Source organism: Gobius niger (assembly GCF_951799975.1).
Source record: "Gobius niger genome assembly, chromosome: 5".
Classification (NCBI taxonomy): Eukaryota; Metazoa; Chordata; class Actinopteri; order Gobiiformes; family Gobiidae; genus Gobius; species Gobius niger.
The window spans coordinates 9,255,389-9,274,398 of NC_136856.1; the positions used below are offsets into that span (position 1 = coordinate 9,255,389).

At 42.4% G+C, this 19,010-nt stretch overlaps 1 protein-coding gene across 5 annotated transcripts in view; it reads left to right on the forward strand.

Annotated features, from left to right (window-relative positions):
- Positions 1 to 296: 296 nt before the first annotated feature.
- Positions 297 to 19,010, forward strand: part of LOC306962846 (connector enhancer of kinase suppressor of ras 2) — a 143,870-nt gene continuing 125,156 nt past the window's right edge. For 3 of the 5 annotated variants that reach the window (XM_079556181.1, XM_079556185.1, XM_079556183.1), the window contains exon 1: positions 298 to 617. In XM_079556181.1, coding sequence (XP_079412307.1) covers positions 554 to 617 — 64 coding nt within the window. In that variant the 5' untranslated portion in view covers positions 298 to 553. Of the gene's footprint in view, positions 618 to 19,010 lie in introns of all 5 variants that reach the window. The other 2 variants (XM_079556182.1, XM_079556184.1) reach the window with 2 other exon arrangements.

The following is a 19,010-nucleotide window of genomic DNA, read 5'->3' on the forward strand; positions in this document are numbered from 1 at the left end:
CTCTCGCTGTCATTATAGGTAAGTGCATGTGTGCGTAAAGCGGGAGCGACGTAGAGAGAAACCTCCCTGTGCCGCGCGCTGCACCATTCCCGGTCTGTTCAGAGTGGTGGCCCTTGTGATGCTGCAGCGAGGCGAGGGGAGGGGCCCCATCTCCTTCCATCGCCCACCAAAGTCCCTCCTCACAGCGCGCGGGAAGGCAAGAGAACCCTCAGAGTGTGTGTGAGAGAGAGAGAGGGAGAGAGAGAGAGAGAGAGAGAGAGAGAGAGAGGGGCAGGGAAGTAAAGCGCGAGGAGGATGAGGAGGAGGAGGAGGGGGGGGGCAGCAGCAGCAGCGTGAGTGTGTGTGTCTCCGTGTGTGCGCGTGGATTGCACCACCGCATCCCGTCCACCGCTTCTGCAGGCGGCCATGCTCACGCTGGAGAATTTACAAGTATCGAGCTTTGCCTTTTTCTCACCTTTTCCAACCGCTGTCTCATTCCAGATGTGACCGACAACGCGTTTTATGTCGTCCGCATTGAGTTCTGTGTCGTGCGCCGCGGAGAGACTGTGACACCATGGCTCTGGTTATGGAGCCTATAAGTAAATGGACGCCAAAGCAGGTCCTGGACTGGATGAAAGGTAATGTAACACTTGTTTCTGTGTGCGCTAATAGGCATTTAACGCGGGGCTTGTGCGGTCACGCTGTGTGAACACGCATCCTGTAGTGGGAGAGATGATGATGATGAGGGCCACTGGCTGCGTGCATGTGCGTGCTCCTTATACAAAAAAAAAAAAAAAAAAAAAACCGCAAGCTGACGTATGATTTTTCCCCACCACCACTGATCAAAAAAAGTACAGTACAGTGCGTTTCTTGCCAGCGCGGTGACATCTCATGTGAAGTCGGGGAGCGTGGCCATCTCGTCTCACCTTATTCACAAACCAAAGGCACCACAACAGCAGCGTAACAGCTCTCATCAATGAACGTGAAGGATGGATGTGCAGCCTATCACCCCCCCGTATGCAACAACCACCTTGCTGTGCGGCGCGCGCGTGTGTGTCTGTGTGTCCGCGCTTGAGCGTGTGCCCGTATGATTAATGTAGTTAGCTGCATGCACGTACCCCCCCCCCATCCCAACCCCCCTCCCCTCCACCACCCCGTGCCAACCGTACAGTCAGCTTCAGCACCCTGGACAGCGCAATGCCGCCCGCTGTATGAGGAGAACGTTGGAATCGCACAGCTCCCTTTCGAACACACCGGGCGGATGAGTAATAAGCAATCACATGCAGCCTGTTTGTGGGAAAGTGTGTTTCTGCGTGTGTGAACGGGGGGACCGCTGTCACTTTTGGTGAGCTACTGAGGTGTAAGGGAAGCTGTGGCCGTGGAGCGGGCCCGTTGACAGACTATAGGAAGAGGTTCGTCCGCAATCTGTCCCTTTGTAGAGAATAACTTGATTGCCGCTGTACTGTGTGATGAGTCAAAACCGCGAGTCTAATCCGTATCAAGGCGGTAATGAGGGGGATGAGCCCCGAGATAGGCCCCGCTACATAGTGCAACATCCGATGAGCGAGTGTCGGAAATCAAAAGAAGACATTCGCTGCGATTAAAAGAGATAAACAGTTACGAAAAGCAAGCGACGAAGCCAGAATGAAAGTCACTTACTGTGTGTGACTAATGATTTAAAGTTGATTTATAAACTACATCATAATCTTTTGGATTAACATGAGGACTAAATGATACAGGGCTGCACAATTTCCGAAAAATCATGAATTGAGATTTTTCTGCCAAGTTATTATTTGTGTTTGCACATTTCAAGAGCATAAAACAATCGAGAGAAGAGTGAAATATGAACTTCTTTACTAATATAAGAATGGCATACATTTCAGGCCTAAACTATGGCTTTACACAGACTAGACACCGGGTATTCCGTTGTTTGCAGAAGATATTGCGCTGCCTAAATTGGTTTATTGGTTTATTTGGTCAGGACATGTTAATGAACATACATGGGTCTCATGCATGTAAACACGCCACGCCGGATTGCAGCCTTGGGCCAATTTCCATCCGTCGTCCCCCAATCACACTCTCAAACACACTCTCATTCATCCTGGCCTATTGTGCATGTTTTTAGTGGTAGGGGAAACCTACGCAGACACAGGGAGAACATGCAAACTCCACACAGAAAGGCCCCGTCCAGGTGGGAATCGAACCCGGGACCTGCTTGCAACTACACTCAACCTAAACCTATTCAAAGAGATAAAGGATTAATCAACCTGCAGAAATCAACGTAACAAAGATCTTAACCTCTTACCCTCCGCCTTAACCGAGCACAGTTTCTCCAGTTCGGCTTTACCCAAATCTAACAAGTTCTCACCTGGCGCTTACAGTATGTTGGCCAGAGTAACGCCTCAAAGCCAAGACATACAAAACAGATCCTTTTCCTCGCATTGCTGCCTCGTTTTTCACATTCTTTTTCATCTCGTATTTGCCAGAGTTTGACACATTTTTGTTGTTGTTTTGTCACATTTTTATTTATTTTTTGTCACATTTTTATTTATTTTTTTGTCACATTTTTATTATTTTTTGTCACATTTTTTTGTTTTTTTTTGTCACATTTTAATTATTTTTTGTCACATTTTTATTTATTTTTTGCCACATTTTTATTATTTTTTGTCACATTTTTATTTATTTTTTGCCACATTTTTATTATTTTTTGTCACATTTTTATTTTTTTTATTTTTTTTTTGCTCACATTTTTTTTTTGATTTTTTGACACTTTTTCCAATATGCCTTTACATTTGGGTAAAACCAAACTGGAGAGAAAGTGCTCTGTTCAGGTGGGAGGTAAGAGGTTAAACGCTGAAGTTGTGCTTTTGTGATTTTTTGCGACTTTCATGATTTAATTGAGTGCTAGGAGCATTGGGCAACACATCTCCGAGTCTTTAGCTATTCATTTTATCTGGAACACCTACGTTCCACAATGTTGATGGAGAAATCGCCATAACCAGCATTGACTTCTGCTGCTGTGCCCTTGGGCAAAGCAGGTCGCTCACCTTATATTATGCGCAGCTTATACTTGACTGTAAGGGAGAGTGAGTATGAGCGCACAGAGTCTAAACCAACACTCAAGGCCCAAACAATGCAAAACCACTTGAACAGGTTTCCCATGGCTAAACCAGCAATAAAATCAAAGACAAAATCAAAACTATACCTGGACTTAACTTGGGCATAAACCAAGTTAATAAACAAGAACTAATGGGTCACACTTTACAGCACAGTAGTGATATAATAGATGGAAATGACATGGTAGCTAGGACATAATGCATTTTTCTGCCCTGTTTTCAGATTGTTAAAAGGTTTTCCTGGTGATTAATGGTCTTTACGGTGACTTTGGGTAATGATTAATCATATTTTCTTGAAATAAATTAGTTGTTTGCGCCGTTCTCATGTAACTACTTCCATGATTACCATAATATTACACCGTGCCGCTATCACTGTGCTGTAAAGTGCTACCAACTAGAGCTGTATTAAATATGAAACAATTTCCAATTCAACTTTATAACTACATCATAAGCTAAACTAGTGATGTAAACAATGACTTTATAAGTACAGGTTCACTTTCAGAAGTAGCAATGTCTTACTTTTCCTTATTACCGTACCCCTGCACTATAGGCCGAGAGCTTCACTTAAGTTATTTATGATCCGTTTGAATTAACAGACCTTTTTATCGTTCTCTCCTTGGTGACCACCCAAAATGGCAGTATTTTTGTGTGATGTTGGCTCAGTTTTGGTTACGCTCCGGCCCCGTAGCGGCAGACATGATTTATCCAAGGTGCTTGAAAGGCCCCTCGGTGAACACATTGCGAGTGGGGGGAAGAAGAAAAAAAAAAGTGCTTTGGGATGCGTTATACAGTAATACTCCTGGTTCATAATTGGTCGTCTCTCTCGGTTTGCAGCCAGCGGTGGTACCTCGGAATCCTCTGATCTGCGGAGTGCACTTCTGGAAACGCTGCGCCGCCGCTCTGTTCATTAAGAGACCGGTCACGCTTTGAATTTGGTAGCGAGGTTTATCTCTGCCACACTGCGAGACTCGTGGGCTCTGATTTGCAAAAATGAAAAACCGCTTGACAAGTGGACTGTGAATAGCTGATGTGTTTTTGGAGGGGCTTAAGCTTATTTTATATTTACTTCTAGTAAAATGCGGTTCAAGTTTTGTCAAAGCCTTTGCCGCAAAGCCGGTGAATAGGCCACATTTCAAAACATGCAGGTTATTCATGTTCTTTAGTCATGTTGTTTTCTCGGAACACGTTGTTAGTCACTGTAGATCAGACAGTGGTAAAACAGACAGGGATACAGTGGTTGCAAAATTAAATCTGACTATATGTGTGTACCATAAATGCTCTAATATATTTATTTACTCAAGGGCATCTAGGACCAGGCCTTTATTGGAACCAGGCCACAATTAGAGACAGGCCTTTATTTCTATTTGAGCAAAACGGACGACCAGGAAAACGAAGAAAAACGAGATTTGTGTCCATTTGCACCTAAAATATTAGGTTCATTTATTAATAAACATTTCAAATACTCTCCCAGCGGCTGGAACATTGACGCCTTTTATTTTGTCGGGACAACAGGAAGTGTTTCGTTGCTGTTAGCGGAGCTTTGACATCAATGTCACTGCAGGTTTCTGTTTCGTTTTTACCGCGGACCGGATTATTTGTTGTTATCTTGTGTAAAAGGCGAGTTTAGACGGAGCGTTTGTGTTTGTGATCGATCATGAGACTGACCCGAGAGAAGACGAGACGCTCGCGCCGATCGGAGGAGTTATTTTGAGGCGTGGGACTTACCTGCACACGGAGCAGCTGGACGTGCTTTGAAGACGCAATGGTGGTTATTAAAACCCTGGAGGGTCACACAACATTTGCTGCTTGCCCTGTTTCCAAATATAGTCACTGGAGGTTTGAAAAGTGACTAAATCTGTGTCAAAGTTATGCTCGGATCAGCTCCTCCGCAGCGTTCATATGAGTATGAGACACGAGTATGAGACAAATTCCTAACATGGGGAATATTTCTACCACTATAGTTTCTAATAATAGCCCCAGCCTGTTTTAGAGACCGGCTTTAATTTGCCTCCGCCAGCCGGAAACCCGGCTACTGTTAGAGACCCGGCCGCTAATGGAATACAGGCCAGTATTAGAGAATTTACGGTATCTATTTTTCAGATGGTTCATGCATGTTTTGTCTACAAGCTCTGTAAAAAGTGTGCTTAACAGGTAACAGACATTTTATGAACATACTAAGCTTGATAAATCTACTTATCGTGCTAGCGCCAGTAAAATCCCCAATTTTAGGCTGCTGTAAATTATATAAAGTGTGCAAAATCTGCCCCGCTGCTGCTCTGTTCGTTAGGAGACCAGACACAGTGTGAATTTGGTTGGGAGGTGTATTTCGGTTCTCGCAGGGTCTGATTTGCAAAATGGAAAATGGCTTGGCAAACGCGAGTGGATATTTGATATGTAACGGTTTGCAATTGTCAGAATGTATTTATCCATTTACCTACTTAGAGGCTCTATACCTGATTTTTTTTTCTGGCAGAGGATCAAAGTTTGTTTTATTCTCCTCTAGCATCATGTATCTTATTCTAGCATCTAATTCTCAAGCATTTTTGATCAATTTCATGAACTTGAAGGCGACTTTTCTTGCATTTCTGTGACCGTGACCCTTAAAAGCGACCGTGCAAGTTGTGAAACGTGCATATAAAATCATCAGAGTTGAGAATGTGTAAGGAAAGGGAAGAATGTGTTTGGACTACAGCTAACAATGTAATTTACTTGCGCTCTCTCTCTCTCTCTCTCTCTCATTGCTTGTAAACAACAACAATGACGAAGAATCAGGTTTTTAACTACAATGATGTATTTTAGCAACAGTTAGCGGCTAACAGTTTAGCATTATGACAGGTTTACAAAAAGATGGTGAACTGACAAACATGTGACCGACCTGCTCTGATGCAGCTGAAATCCTTGTGAAATGTCAGTTTGTTTATTAATCCAATATCTATATCTATCCCTGTCAGGTCTTTTTTTTTCCCTCACAAAGCAAAGCAGCACCAGAGGAGAGGCTGAGGCGTTCAAGGGTTGTGGGGAAAAAAAGCACTGCGCTGTAAACTTAAATGGAATCATTATGTTCTAAATGTCCCCAAAAAAGTGACAGACTTTCATGGAAGTTGCAGTTTAGCAAATAAATGTAAATCTGAAAATATTTACTTTGAACATATCTTATTTATGCAGATGAATGCGTGTTTCACACAAGATTAATGAGATTTCCGTAGCTCATTGAATGCAATCAGAGCAGCGTGTGGAGGGGAGTGAGTGATGTGGGCGATGGGGGAAAGTCAGGTGAGGGGAGGGGGGTGGTGGTGGAGCAGAGCAGAGATTACTACTCCACCTACAGGCAGCTTTAACGGCATGATAACGCCATCATTGCTGCAGATTAGTATAGTGTCATTTTGAGATTACATAGTTGGCAATGGAAAGTACTTGCATGGCTTGTTCTGCGAGAGCACCGGCGACAGTTGTAACGCTAATAACGTGTAGTATAAGTGAAACCGCATTATGAACTGCTATTTGTTGCTAGGTGTTTGCCTTCCTTTTACACAAAGCATCAAAAGATAGCCCACATGAAGCAACAGTATATAAAAGGCCAAAGAAAATAGCTGGGATTTTTATTCTGCTGCCCTCGTGGTCGGCTCTAAAGTGCTGCTTGAAGAGCGGTCTCGGAGCTTCCTTCACACCCAGAGCCGGGTCTCAGAAGTGAATGTTTATCGACACCAGCAAATACCTGCCTCCTTTAACTGTGCCCCCCCCCACCACCCTGTCCGTGGCTTCAAACAACCACCCTCTGTGTAGTGCAAACCGAGATATTGTTTTTGGGGCAAATAGAAAAAAGAGCAAGGAGGTAATAATCATTATGGCAACACGAGCTAGTCTTTGGCCTGGTCTGTGAGATACTCATCTCTCGCCCTCGTCTCAGAAGTCTAGCAGGGACCACTTATATCGAGACTAGCTTTTGATGTTGTACCACACGGAAGGAAGATCTCTTTGAAAGGACAGCTACTGCTGCTTCTCTTCACTAGTGGCGATACATAGAACACTGCTTGCAGAGGAGTCAACAAGAAACAATGTGTCTAGGCAAGAATTAATCCACAAGTACTGTGTAATTAATTAAAATGTAGCTGAAATTGCAATCTCAGTTTTGGTTAATCTTAACTATCGCCATCTTCCTGTGGCAGGAGCAAAACAGGAGATTTAGTGGAAAGCATTAAATTGTCTTTTAAGCTGAGGTTCATTTTAAAAAGTCTGCCTAGTGCATATTCATGAACCAAGTGAGTATGGTACAATGCTATTTGAGTTTAATGCATGTTACAAAAGGAGGAGTGAGCACTTTGTTTTGCCATATGGCCCCGCCTCACGGTTTACGGTCTGGGTCATTCCCAAGGCTCAATGAATGAAGAGGGTTGAGTCAGGAAGGGCACCCGGTGTTAAATTTATGACAAAATTATTCAAACCCAATCATCCAGGTGGTTAAATAGGGGTTCAAAATCAGCCTGTTGTTTACTGCACACCGGGAGGGAGATATTTAATCACTGCAACTACAGAGGAAAATGTAAAAGAAAATGTAGTATTGTTATCTGCTTTATGTTGGAAGATAAATCAAAATTGAAGCTGAATTAGCAAGTTAGCAAGCTTCTGTCTTAGGTTTAGGGTTGGAGTTATTTTCTTCAGTTATGCATATCCAAATCCCTGTATTGACAGGAGAGTTTACAGTATGTGCCAGTGTGATACCGCATGCGAAACACAACTTACATCTCATTTGCCGTTCCTTAGCCTAACCATAACCCTAACACTATCCTTAAATGACCTGCTGCCTGTGCTCCAAAAGCCTAATTGGCTCTACCCTCTCTACCCTTAACCCCAACCTATGATCAGGGGGACGGCGAATAACAGGTTAGAATGTTTATCCACAGAATTGACCAAAACCAACCTAATTGCAATACTTCGCCAGAATCTGTGTGCAGAAAAAACATCCCATGATGCATTTTAAACTTACATACTAAGGTTATGTTGCTGATTAGTCCCACTTTGACTGTAGCTCTTCGACCCCCTCGAAGTCTAATGTAACGTGGTTTAAAGTGCACTCAAGTGGACTAACAGGCCTAGTTTTAGTCTGGCCACAGAAGCACAGCCTTGTAACCAAATTCACAATAGTTGCTGCTATTTCATAATGTATTAGATGAGAGTTTTAATTATGCATTCAGCATTGTGACTTGCATCAGAGAGTTAAATATAGCCCTCTCAAGCATTAGGGAAAATCACAGGCTGCACAGAGGTTCAACAAACTGCTATCTGTCGTTTCTTCTCTCTAGTTGGTGAAAAGAAAACCTAAATGGCTCTCATAAAATTGCTGTCTGCTGTACCTGCAGCTGTCCCTGCTTAAAGCCCATTGTTGTTTTGTTAGGCTCCGATGAACACGTTGATCATTTTAACAAACAACATTTAAATGTCATAACAAGTGTTCTCTTTGCGCCCGTCTCAGTCCTGTAGAAAGAGCTGTGCAGGCGAAGTTAAGGACTAAGTTCTCCCTGTACATTGAGAGGTGGTTTACCAGAATGAAAGACGTTTGTTAGCACTGTGTTTAACACTTTTGTTTATGGAGCCCAAAGTATAATATATCTGTAAGATGAACAAAATTGCAGTTTGAATCGTCGCAACTGATTACAGCTATCAACAAACTTCATTAGGACAGAATATTGTCCTTTACAAACAAAAATGTTCTCCATCCATCCATTTTCTTACGCTTTATCCGGGGCATTAGTCTCAGCAGAGATGCCCAGACATCCCGATCCACGCACACCTCCTCCAGCTGTTCCTCCTGTGTAACTGAGCTCCTCACCCCATCTCGGAGGTTGTGCCCAGCCACCCTGCGAAGGAAGCTCATTTCGGCTGCTTGTATTCGCGATCTTGTCCTTTCGGTCATAACCCAAATCTCATGACCATAGGTGAGGGCGGGAACGTAGATCGATCGGTAAATCTAGAGCTTTGCCTCCGACTCAGCACCCTCTTCATCCCCTCCGATCCGTGTATCGATCTCACGCTCCATCCGTCCCTCACTCGAGAACACGACCCTGAGATACTTGAACTCCTCCACTTGAGGCAAGGACTCTCCACCGACCCAAAGATGAAATGTTCTTGTCTATAAAATAAAAGCTGCTAACCCTGTAGTTTAAGCCTGTACAAACATGCTCAAAAACACAATTCCTTTATAACTTAAGCAGTTCAGTTCAAATCTTCTCTCAGTTGTCAAGTTTGACATGTCATGAGCTAGTGGTTTGATCTCAGCTCTGGTCAGCGCATATAGTTGTTAAGTCCTTGGGCAAGACACTTCTCCCACTTTGCCTTCAGTGTCAGTGTACGCACTAAATGTGAGAGGGCTTGTAAATGCAAATACAGGACCATGGATACAAATGAGTCTTTTGACTGTAGTCCCATGTGGTGTGTTCAAATGCTTGTGTCTCGTACATGTTTGTTCGCATGCACTTATGGCGAATGCCATTTCTAACTATTAAAAACAGCTTCACAGATATAGTTGTGCATGCCTGAACTGATAAGAAGATATAAAGTAAATGGGATCCTCTGCAGGCCTATTAAGAAAGCCTGACACAGCTATCGTTAGCAGCAGGCCAAGACTCCCCTGTCTGTGCGGCTGCTGTGGAAGGAGGCTCACATAAAGATGAGTCATCGGGGTTTGTTTTGATTCGAACACCCACACCGGAGGAGTTTCCTGTCGGCGTGAGCGCGCAGATCTGTGCAGACGTTAACTATGACGTCTGAAAACTTATCATGCGGAGCCAAATATCGGACTCCTGCTTTACCGGCTGCTTTGTTCTACAGACTGCACAGAAACGACCTGGGACTCTGAGCGCGGGGAGACTACTGATGCACACATTGGCAGGGAAATGAATAAGACGCTTCGCTACAGTCGTCTATCTTCTGTATTGGCGCAAAATCTGAAAGAAAATGTATCGTTCACAGTGTGGCTGAGATCATCCCTGGTCCTGATAGTTTGTGTGACATATGTTGTATGAAGAACAGTGCCGATCCCCAGTAGATTATAAATGGATATACATTACACTGGACGTCGTCTGTACAGTGCTCTGGGGATAGGAGTGTTTGTTGGTTTCTAGATTGACCCATATGTTTTTTGTCTTAATATGTTCATCTCTCTGCATGTAGTCGTGTGTTGAGAATATGGTGAATGAAAGCTAAGTGTTAAAGGAACAGGCCACAGTTTTTCCATACCGAGATTATGTTCTTACCTGAGCTTAGACAAGTTAATATGTACCTGTCTGGTGTTTGTGTGCCCGTGGAGGAGTGTGGTCGCTTCTAACATTACCCCGTTTGGAGCCATAGGAATATACTGGGAAAGGCCATATGCTAACAACATCTTTGGTCTTTTTGCCAGACAGAGACCAGACAGGTACACATCAACTCGTCTTAGCTCAGGTAAGAACATAGTATCTCAGTATGGAAAAACGGTGGCCTGTTCCTTTAAGACTTTGTTTTGATTTCATAACAGGGTTTTGTACAGGCAGAAACAAGTTCAATTCAGAAAATGTATGTTATTAATTGTGTTTGGAATAGGGGGTGGGGTTAAATAAGTAAAACTTCTCCTCGCTCCTTTTTGGTCATGTGCATTTGTATATTTGGCTTTTCAAGAGAACTGACAAGTTTGCTTTTGTCTTCTTGATTTGTAACAGCCTTTATGTTTAGATTTTGTAAAGGTGCGTTGTGATAAAGAATCGAACTAACTCAATTTATTGCTTTTTAATGCCCAGAAACTATTTTATTTGTCATTATATGTGAACTGTACAATGAAATCTGTCCTCTGCATTTGACCCATCCCTTGACACCACTGGACGACCCGTAGGGAGCAGTGGGCAGTGGCAGTGCTGCGCCCGGGGACCCATCTCCATGATGTGGAGCCAGGCTGGTGGTCAGAAACACCTGGCTCACCTATTGTACATGTTTTTAGTGATAGGGGAAACCTACGCTGACACAGGGAGAAAATGCAAACTCCACACAGAAAGACCCCGTCCAGGTGGGGATTGAACCTGGGACTTTCTAGCTGTGAAGCACGAGCTCTAACAGCTGTAGGTTCTACACATTAGGACATTGCTGGACCATGTAGGGGCAGGAAATTACTTCATTTTAACATTTTTAAACTCCGTATAGTCCCTTTAAGATTTGCAAACATTTAACAAAAAATGTGCTCAATTTCAGCCAAAACTGCAACTGAATATGTTTTAGACCATCATTTTGGTATTTTCAATGAACTTAGACGGTAACAACTGTTGTCACGTCATAATTTTCCAATAAATAAACATTTAATGCCATTTTGAATCCTATTTAATGCTTTTTAATGACATTATATCTTGATTTGTGGCACAATTCTTTTCATGCCTCGTGGAAACCAAGCCAAAGAAAATCGTGTGACTGTCAGCTTTATTAAAACTTACTCAGTCACTGCAAACCTGTTTCTTATAGAACAATAGGTTATTTAGGACACCTGCCTCGACAGCTTTATTGTTTTCTAGCTGTGAAGCACGAGCTCTAACAGCTGTAGGTTCTACACATTAGGACATTGTTGGACCATGTAGGGGCAGGAAATTACTTCATTTTAACATTTTTTAACTCCGTATAGTCCCTTTAAGATTTGCAAACATTTCATTGAACAGAGGAACAAGAACATGACAAAACCTGGCAACTTTTTAACAAAAAATGTGGTCAATTTCAGCCAAAACTGCAACTGAATATGTTTTAGACCATCATTTTGGTATTTTCAATGAACTTAGACGGTAACAACTGTTGTCACGTCATAATTTTCCAATAAATAAACATTTAATGCCATTTTGAATCTTATTTAATGCTTTTTAATAACATTATGTCTTGATTTTTGGCACAATTCTTTTCATGCCTCGTGGAAACCAAGCCAAAGAAAATCGTGTGACTGTCAGCTTTATTAAAACTTACTCAGTCACTGCAAACCTGTTTCTTATAGATCAATGGGCTATTTAGGACACCTGCCTCGACAGCTTTATTGTTTTCTCTTTTATTTACAGGAAATTAGTGCTGGATAGTCAGTGCGCTCAAACGGTAAACACATATTCAGTCACGAGTGTTTGTCGATTTCACAATGTCTGACACACAATGAGGCAAAGCGATAGTCGAAGCAAATATTAAACGTGAGTTTGAAGCCACTGATACCTAAAGAAAACAGCAATTTTCACACGTCAAGTCTAATCCCAATGTTGGCTTTTCTTTTTCTTTGCTCTGAGAGTATATAATTGGCCTCACAGATGGTGCACTTTTACAGTTACGCTGTGATGTCAACAGTGATGTAACGTTCACACAGCGTTTCCCAAGTGTCTGCCTTTGAACACACAAAATCTATAATATACTTCAGCTCTGTGGGATGAATTATATTTGTCTCGTAACCTTTTATGTTTGCGGCGTCACCGTGGCATTGGTTAAAACCTGTGACGTTATGATGTCCCATTAATGCAGCCTCGCTATAAGATGAAATATTTGTGTGGCTTTTAAAACACTGAAGTCCTCTGAGTCAATGCCCGCCCCTCCTTCTCAGTGTTGTTGCTTGTGTTAATTCACTGTTTGAAAGGCAAAACGTTCCTCTGGTTGTTGTTTGCGTCTCCCGGTGAGCAGCCTCGTGTTTACCAGCGTCCGACACCATCCCCCCCCCCCCCCCCCCCCCTATTTACTCCCCTACTGGCATGCTGGAAAAGTCAGTCGGAAAACACGCTTCCTCCGGCTCCGGCTGCTGTGTGCTAGTTGTCGCTGTGGCTGCATTAAAGATTAAAGAGCGTCGCCTTATTATGGGGAGACGCACAGGGCAGCAGAGAGTCCTCCATTTTCACACGGCCCTCCGCTTTGCCGGTGCTCGCGCTGAATTCAAAAGACATGTAGGCATAAGGGCACTTACCGCGATGGCCGGAGAAATACACACGGATTGATAGGATTTTTTTCCTCAGACTTGCACGCCACTCTGAAGATGTAAATTGGGGGCATCGTCATGGAAACCGCATCCGTTGGAAGCAAAGCACGTCTCTGGATAATGGGGAAACACAGTGCATCATGTTTGTCGGAAATAAGCTAGAAAAAAATGGTGGGGACTTTATCAGTGAGAAATCTTATCAAGCTTTATGCCTAATCCCTCCTGCTATTGTCCTGAGTGAGTGACAGGAAGCTTTAACAAATGTTATTTACTTAAAGCAATGCTAAGTAACTTGTTTACCTTAATAAATCCTTTTCGTAGTCCATCTGGGGGTAATACCAGTGTTAATGGTATTATTGGGGGGGTCTTTCATCTCCTCCTGGTGTCTGATTGCCACCGGGTCGGAGCCACCAATACACACTAATAGAATCAAGGAGAGAAGAAGGTAACAGTATTTACAGCTAAGTTTGAGTGAGAACCAATATCTCCATTGATCTCTATTGTGTAATTGGATGCACAATATCCCTCTCTCCCTTTGTCTTTTCTGTCAGCGTAGTATTTACTCTCACGGACAATTAATGAGCAAAAAAAAAGCAACATGCTGCGACACCTGCAGTGGCGCTTATGGCCTCTGAGGTGCATGAGTTTCTTAGTACTGCTTTAACTCAGGCAATATAAAGCTAGATATTCAGCAAGAAGGTCCCGGGTTCAATGCTGGGCCAGTGTGACCTTTCTGTGTGGAGTTTATATGTGCTCCCTGTGTCTGTGCGTGGGTTTTCTCCGGGTACTCTGGTTTTTCACACTAAAAACATGCGCATCCTCCAGCAGTGTTGTTTTTGGCAGCCCTCATAGTCTTACTCTTTTGGACGAAAATGCTTTTAGTTATAGTCACATTTCAGTCATTTCTAAATGTGATAGTTTTAGTCGAAAACTCAAAAGGGTTTTAGTCAAGTTTTAAAAAGGGAGGGGGGTCACAGCCTTCTGCATCTGAGGCCATTTTCCTCATACAGTTCCTCTCTGTGTAGTGGTGTTTTCTCTGCTCCGGTTCTCCGAGTCTAGCGAACCACTTTCTCATATTTTCGTGTCGTCTTGTCAATGTAAACTCATGAACGTGTCGTCATGTTTTATTCCCCAAAGAGATATGTTTTCCTCGCGCCAACGTAATGATGACCTTTAGACAGGTGATTGTGACCTAGGGCTGTGCAATTACAACAGTAAACGATTACAAAATTAGCATAATCGCAAAAAATCGATTCTAATATATATATTTTTTTTTCAAATTATTATTATTTTTTTCATTTTTTTTTTTTTTTGCAAAGCAGAGTTGCATTATTTTATGGCGCTGGGATTATTTTCTCTTTGCTTTTCACGTGCCATGGCTCATGCTTTTGTCTGACATAGAAAACAAACAGCGCTGTGTGATGATGTCATCTGGCCACGCCGCTCAGTTTACTTGCGCAGGTGTGAGGGCTGGCCAGCAGGGGGCAGGTGTGAAACAGGGACCTCTCTTTAATCAAGGCGTACTTGAAATCATTTGTACTTTTATGACTGTCCAGAAAACATAAAGTGTTTGTTTAGTGTTTTGATTTACTAAATAAATAAAATAAAGATAGACTTTTTTTTAAAAGGCAACAAATAATCGTTTGAATAATCGTGATTTCAATTATGACAAAAGTAATCGTGATTATAATTTTTTCAATAATCGAGCAGCCCTATTGTGACCATAAGACTGTTGCAAGATCTCGAGATGAGTCCACGAGTAGGGATGGGACGATAAACAATAATATTGTTAATCGCGATAAAAGATGCGGCAATTAATCGATTGCAACATTTTTTGATCACAGTGATTATCGTGCCAGAAGATAATAGTGGATCCGTTTCCATGGAGATGTGACTTAAGTCAGCAGTAATAGGCTATATGCACAGTTTCCCCACGTGACGTCTTCCTGGACAGTCAGCCAGACGCAGCACTTCCTGTCGCTGGTCGTTTACGTTCACAATTAGCAGGTTCCCACACAAAAATAGCGATAGCTCAGGATCTGGTTAAGGACAACGAGTTACTGATGGACAGTCACAGCAACGTATTACAAACATCATGTTCGCTGTGAATCCAGCACCCAAAGGAAACGCCAGCTGTCGTAAGGTAGGAGCTTTTATCTTAGAGCTAAAGGCTAGTGTTGAAAAATGATAATATAACATGTAAACAAGTAAATATTATTTAAACTACTAACAGGACGATTCTTTTTTGCGCAGGCTCGTTCTAAACTTTGCGCTAGTTTTATTTTTTATTTTGTTAGCCGCGTTAGCTTCAAGACAAAAACATCCACCGTTATGAACACGGAGGTTTCCTCCAGTGAAGTCGTTACGTCTCACGTAATATTTTCTAACCTGCTCCAGCCACATCCGAACTTTTACTCGCTGTCCTTTACCAAATCTTAAGCTATTGCTTCATTTCTGTGGGACCTGCTAATTTTTAATGGGAAGAGATGACAGACAGGAAGGACAGCCTCTGGCTGACTGTCCAGGCGGAAATCACGTGGGGTCACTGTGCATATAGCCAATTAAGATTTCAGTAGGTTTGCTCCTCATCCAAATCCATTCTTTGATTACCCACTGCAGAAATGGCATTTTCTGTGTCGTGCTGCTCATTAGCTGCATGTTTTGTATTGATGACAGTAGTAGTAGTATACAATGCAAAAAGTAGTTTACTAGATTTGTCATAATCCAATTTTTTGTTGTTTTGACTTGTTAAGATGTAGTTTGGCATTTGACCCAGATTATTTCACTTGTTCTGAGATGTTTCTGACTCATTTCAATACATTTCGCCTTTATTTCAAGTAAGTTTTGTCTGCCAATGCGGTAAGAAAAATGGTCTTGTCCCATTGGCAGTTTTACTTTCTTATTTCATGCGAGATTTATTATAGAACCAATCTGGAATGTCCTCAAACTAGCAAAATAATCTTGGTCAGATCAGGAAAAAGGTCTAAATGAGTGAAAACCCCTCAAAACAAGATACATTTCCTCAGTTCAAGTCATTTAAGCAAATGCTTGATATATACTTTTTATAGTGTCGTCCAAAATGCTACAGAGTGTACCTTTAAATACTCAATATGACACAGCAGACAGTGAAGAGGAATATTTAGTAATGGCCCGATCTCATCATTTCCGCAGTTTCAGTGATTTTTTTTAAACCATATCGTGATAATATCGTTAATCGCTGTTGTTTTGGCCAAGATAATCGTAACCCCAAATTTCATTATGGTCCCATCCCTATCCACGCGCTCTACACTGCGGTCGCAAACTGCTCCATATATGGTCTTCCCCAGCGGCATCAAAGGATGAGTCAGATGTAAAGGACAATTTCCCTTTCTCCAGGTCTCAGTCACCGGCCTTTTTGTGTGTTTGCTTGACTACTTTCCCCATGGCTACAACCCGGTGTGGCGTACTTACATGCATGAGTCTCATCTGTGTCCATACCCAAAAGATAAAACAAATCACAGTCAAAATTGCGATCTGTGTGAAATTGTGTTTAAAGCGCTTAATCTTGTTCCAAACAAGCCTTGGGAAGCTTTCCAAGAAGCTTCCCAAGGCTTTCTACATATATATTTCCTCACAAGAACCTTTATCTCTCATTAACGTCATGGCAACTGTACAAAAATGTGTGTTACTGATACATTGATGCCAAACACATAAACATTCTGTAAAACGTATAATTGCTTTGTTAATGAAGTTTGTACTTAAACAATATTCTGATTTTAAATTGCCTGGGCTCAAAAGTTTCTATTCGTGAAAAGCCCTGATGAATGCATGGTAAAGGACAGACTGACAGAGACAAAAATACCTCAGAGAAACCCAAAATGAGAAATTGGAATAGTGCATTGAGTGAGAGAGGAGGAGGACCAAAGCGCTGAGCCGACGGGACATTCGTCTGTGGAGAATGAGGCTGCAGTGGGCATCATATCAAAGCACCGGCTCTATCCGGCCGTGGGACAGAGGGGCCTGTGTCTAATGTCTTTAACAGGGACCAGTTTGCACCTGGGATTTTGTGGGAAGTGGACATAATTTACACCCCTTCTTAGTAGCAAAGTTTCCCAGGACTTCACTCAGGGCTGCTGTGGAAATTAAAGGGATAAACATTGAAAAGTAATCCAAAAAAACAAAACAAAAAATCTGTGTTTTTGCTTCTTCTCATGGGCTGATTTAAAGATATGTACGTTTTCTGAACTTGTGTGGTCATGTGAGTTCTTAGATTAAGGCATGGATTTGTGAATTTTAATGGGTACAAAGTTAGTCTGCATAGCTCGCGATGCTAATGTTGAATAAGCATGGCGTGTTCAATGTGGGTTATCCTTTTGATCCTTCGCTTAAATGTGACGCAACTGTAGCTAACGTACTACCAGTGAACGGCGCCAGCTCCAAAACAAATTGACTGAGGGTTTTGCTAGAGTTTAGTGCTCTACTTTCCCTCTGCACAGACAGACTCCATGGTATATACAAGCACTGACAGAGCTAATGATTGTTAATCCATTTATCCAGGCTTGGAAACCATATAGAGGAAAAAGTTACCTGTTTTCTAAATTGGATTTTTATGAATAGTTTTCTCCAGTTCAGCTTTATAGGCCAGTGTAGCGTCATCTCTTTTTTGTTTTGATGCTTTTTTGTCATTTATTTTGTTAGTTTTTTGTGACTTTTTCATCCTCGTTTCCATCTCATGTTTGTTGTTTGCTATATGTTGACACTTTTTTTTAACAAGTTTTTAGATTTGGTTAAAGAGACTAGATGCAAGTTGGTAATTTTTACACTCACTACTGCCACCTCAGGTCTTATGCGTAACTGCAATCTCTATATTAAGCTTGCGCATGACGGCAATTCAGACCCGAATTAACAACTTTTTGAGTGACAGTGCAGGATTTTAGAGGCAGTTGTGGTGAACAGGTCTGAGCTCATTCTACACATTAGGACATGGCTGGAACATGTAGGGGGAGGAAAATATGTCATTTTCATATTTTAAACTCCGTTTAGTCCTTTTAAAGTCAAACTGGAGAAAATGCACTAAGTTAAGTCGGGGGTTAAGAGGTTAACAAATGCTGAATTTGTTATGTATTTTTCTACTGAATACAACATTAGCTTCATGGTACGTTAGCTAACAAGTGCCATTTTCCGCTTCGACTGAACAATTCGCTGTGAAAAACATCAATCTGGGTCTGATTTTTGGCTTGACTTTATTGTTGTTTGATTATGTTTATAGTCCGGCAGAAGATGTCCCACTTTTGCCTGCTTTTGCTTTGGATTGGCGCTTTCTTTGTCTACGTCCGTCCATTATACGGAGAATGAGGGAAAATGTTTGCCGCTAAAATATGATGGACAGACAGATTTGTGTAAAATCAAGTCATCACTGCACTGAAAACGGCTTTGTGTCCGACACGGTGATTCTCCAGTCCTATGTAAACTAATACCAGTGAAGGGGTGGGCACAATCCATGTGAACTTCCGGAATAAGGTGAATAGGATGGCACTACAGCCTGCCATACATCCAGAACTCCGCTGCCCGCTGCCCGCTTCCTCACGCACACTCGCTCCCGTGAACACATCACCCCTGTCCTTCAGAACCTCCACTGGCTCCCCATCCCTCAACGCATCCAGTTCAAGGTCCTCCTCATCACTTTCAAATCCCTCCATAATTCATCCCCTCCATACCTCACCGACCTCCTCCACCATCACCCTCCGCTCCTCCAACGCCCACCTCCTGTCCCTCCCCTGTAAGACCAAGCGCCGAACCTGGGGAGACTTCTCCATCGCCGCCCCCACACTCTGGAACCCACTGCCCCAACCGCTCCGTGCCTGTTCTGACCTCCCCACCTTCAAGAAAGAACTCAAAACCTACCTCTTTTGTTTTTCTGTGAAGCCTCTTTGAGTGTCTTGAAAATGCTATACAAATAAAATGTATTTTTATTAACAGCCTCATAGGACTAT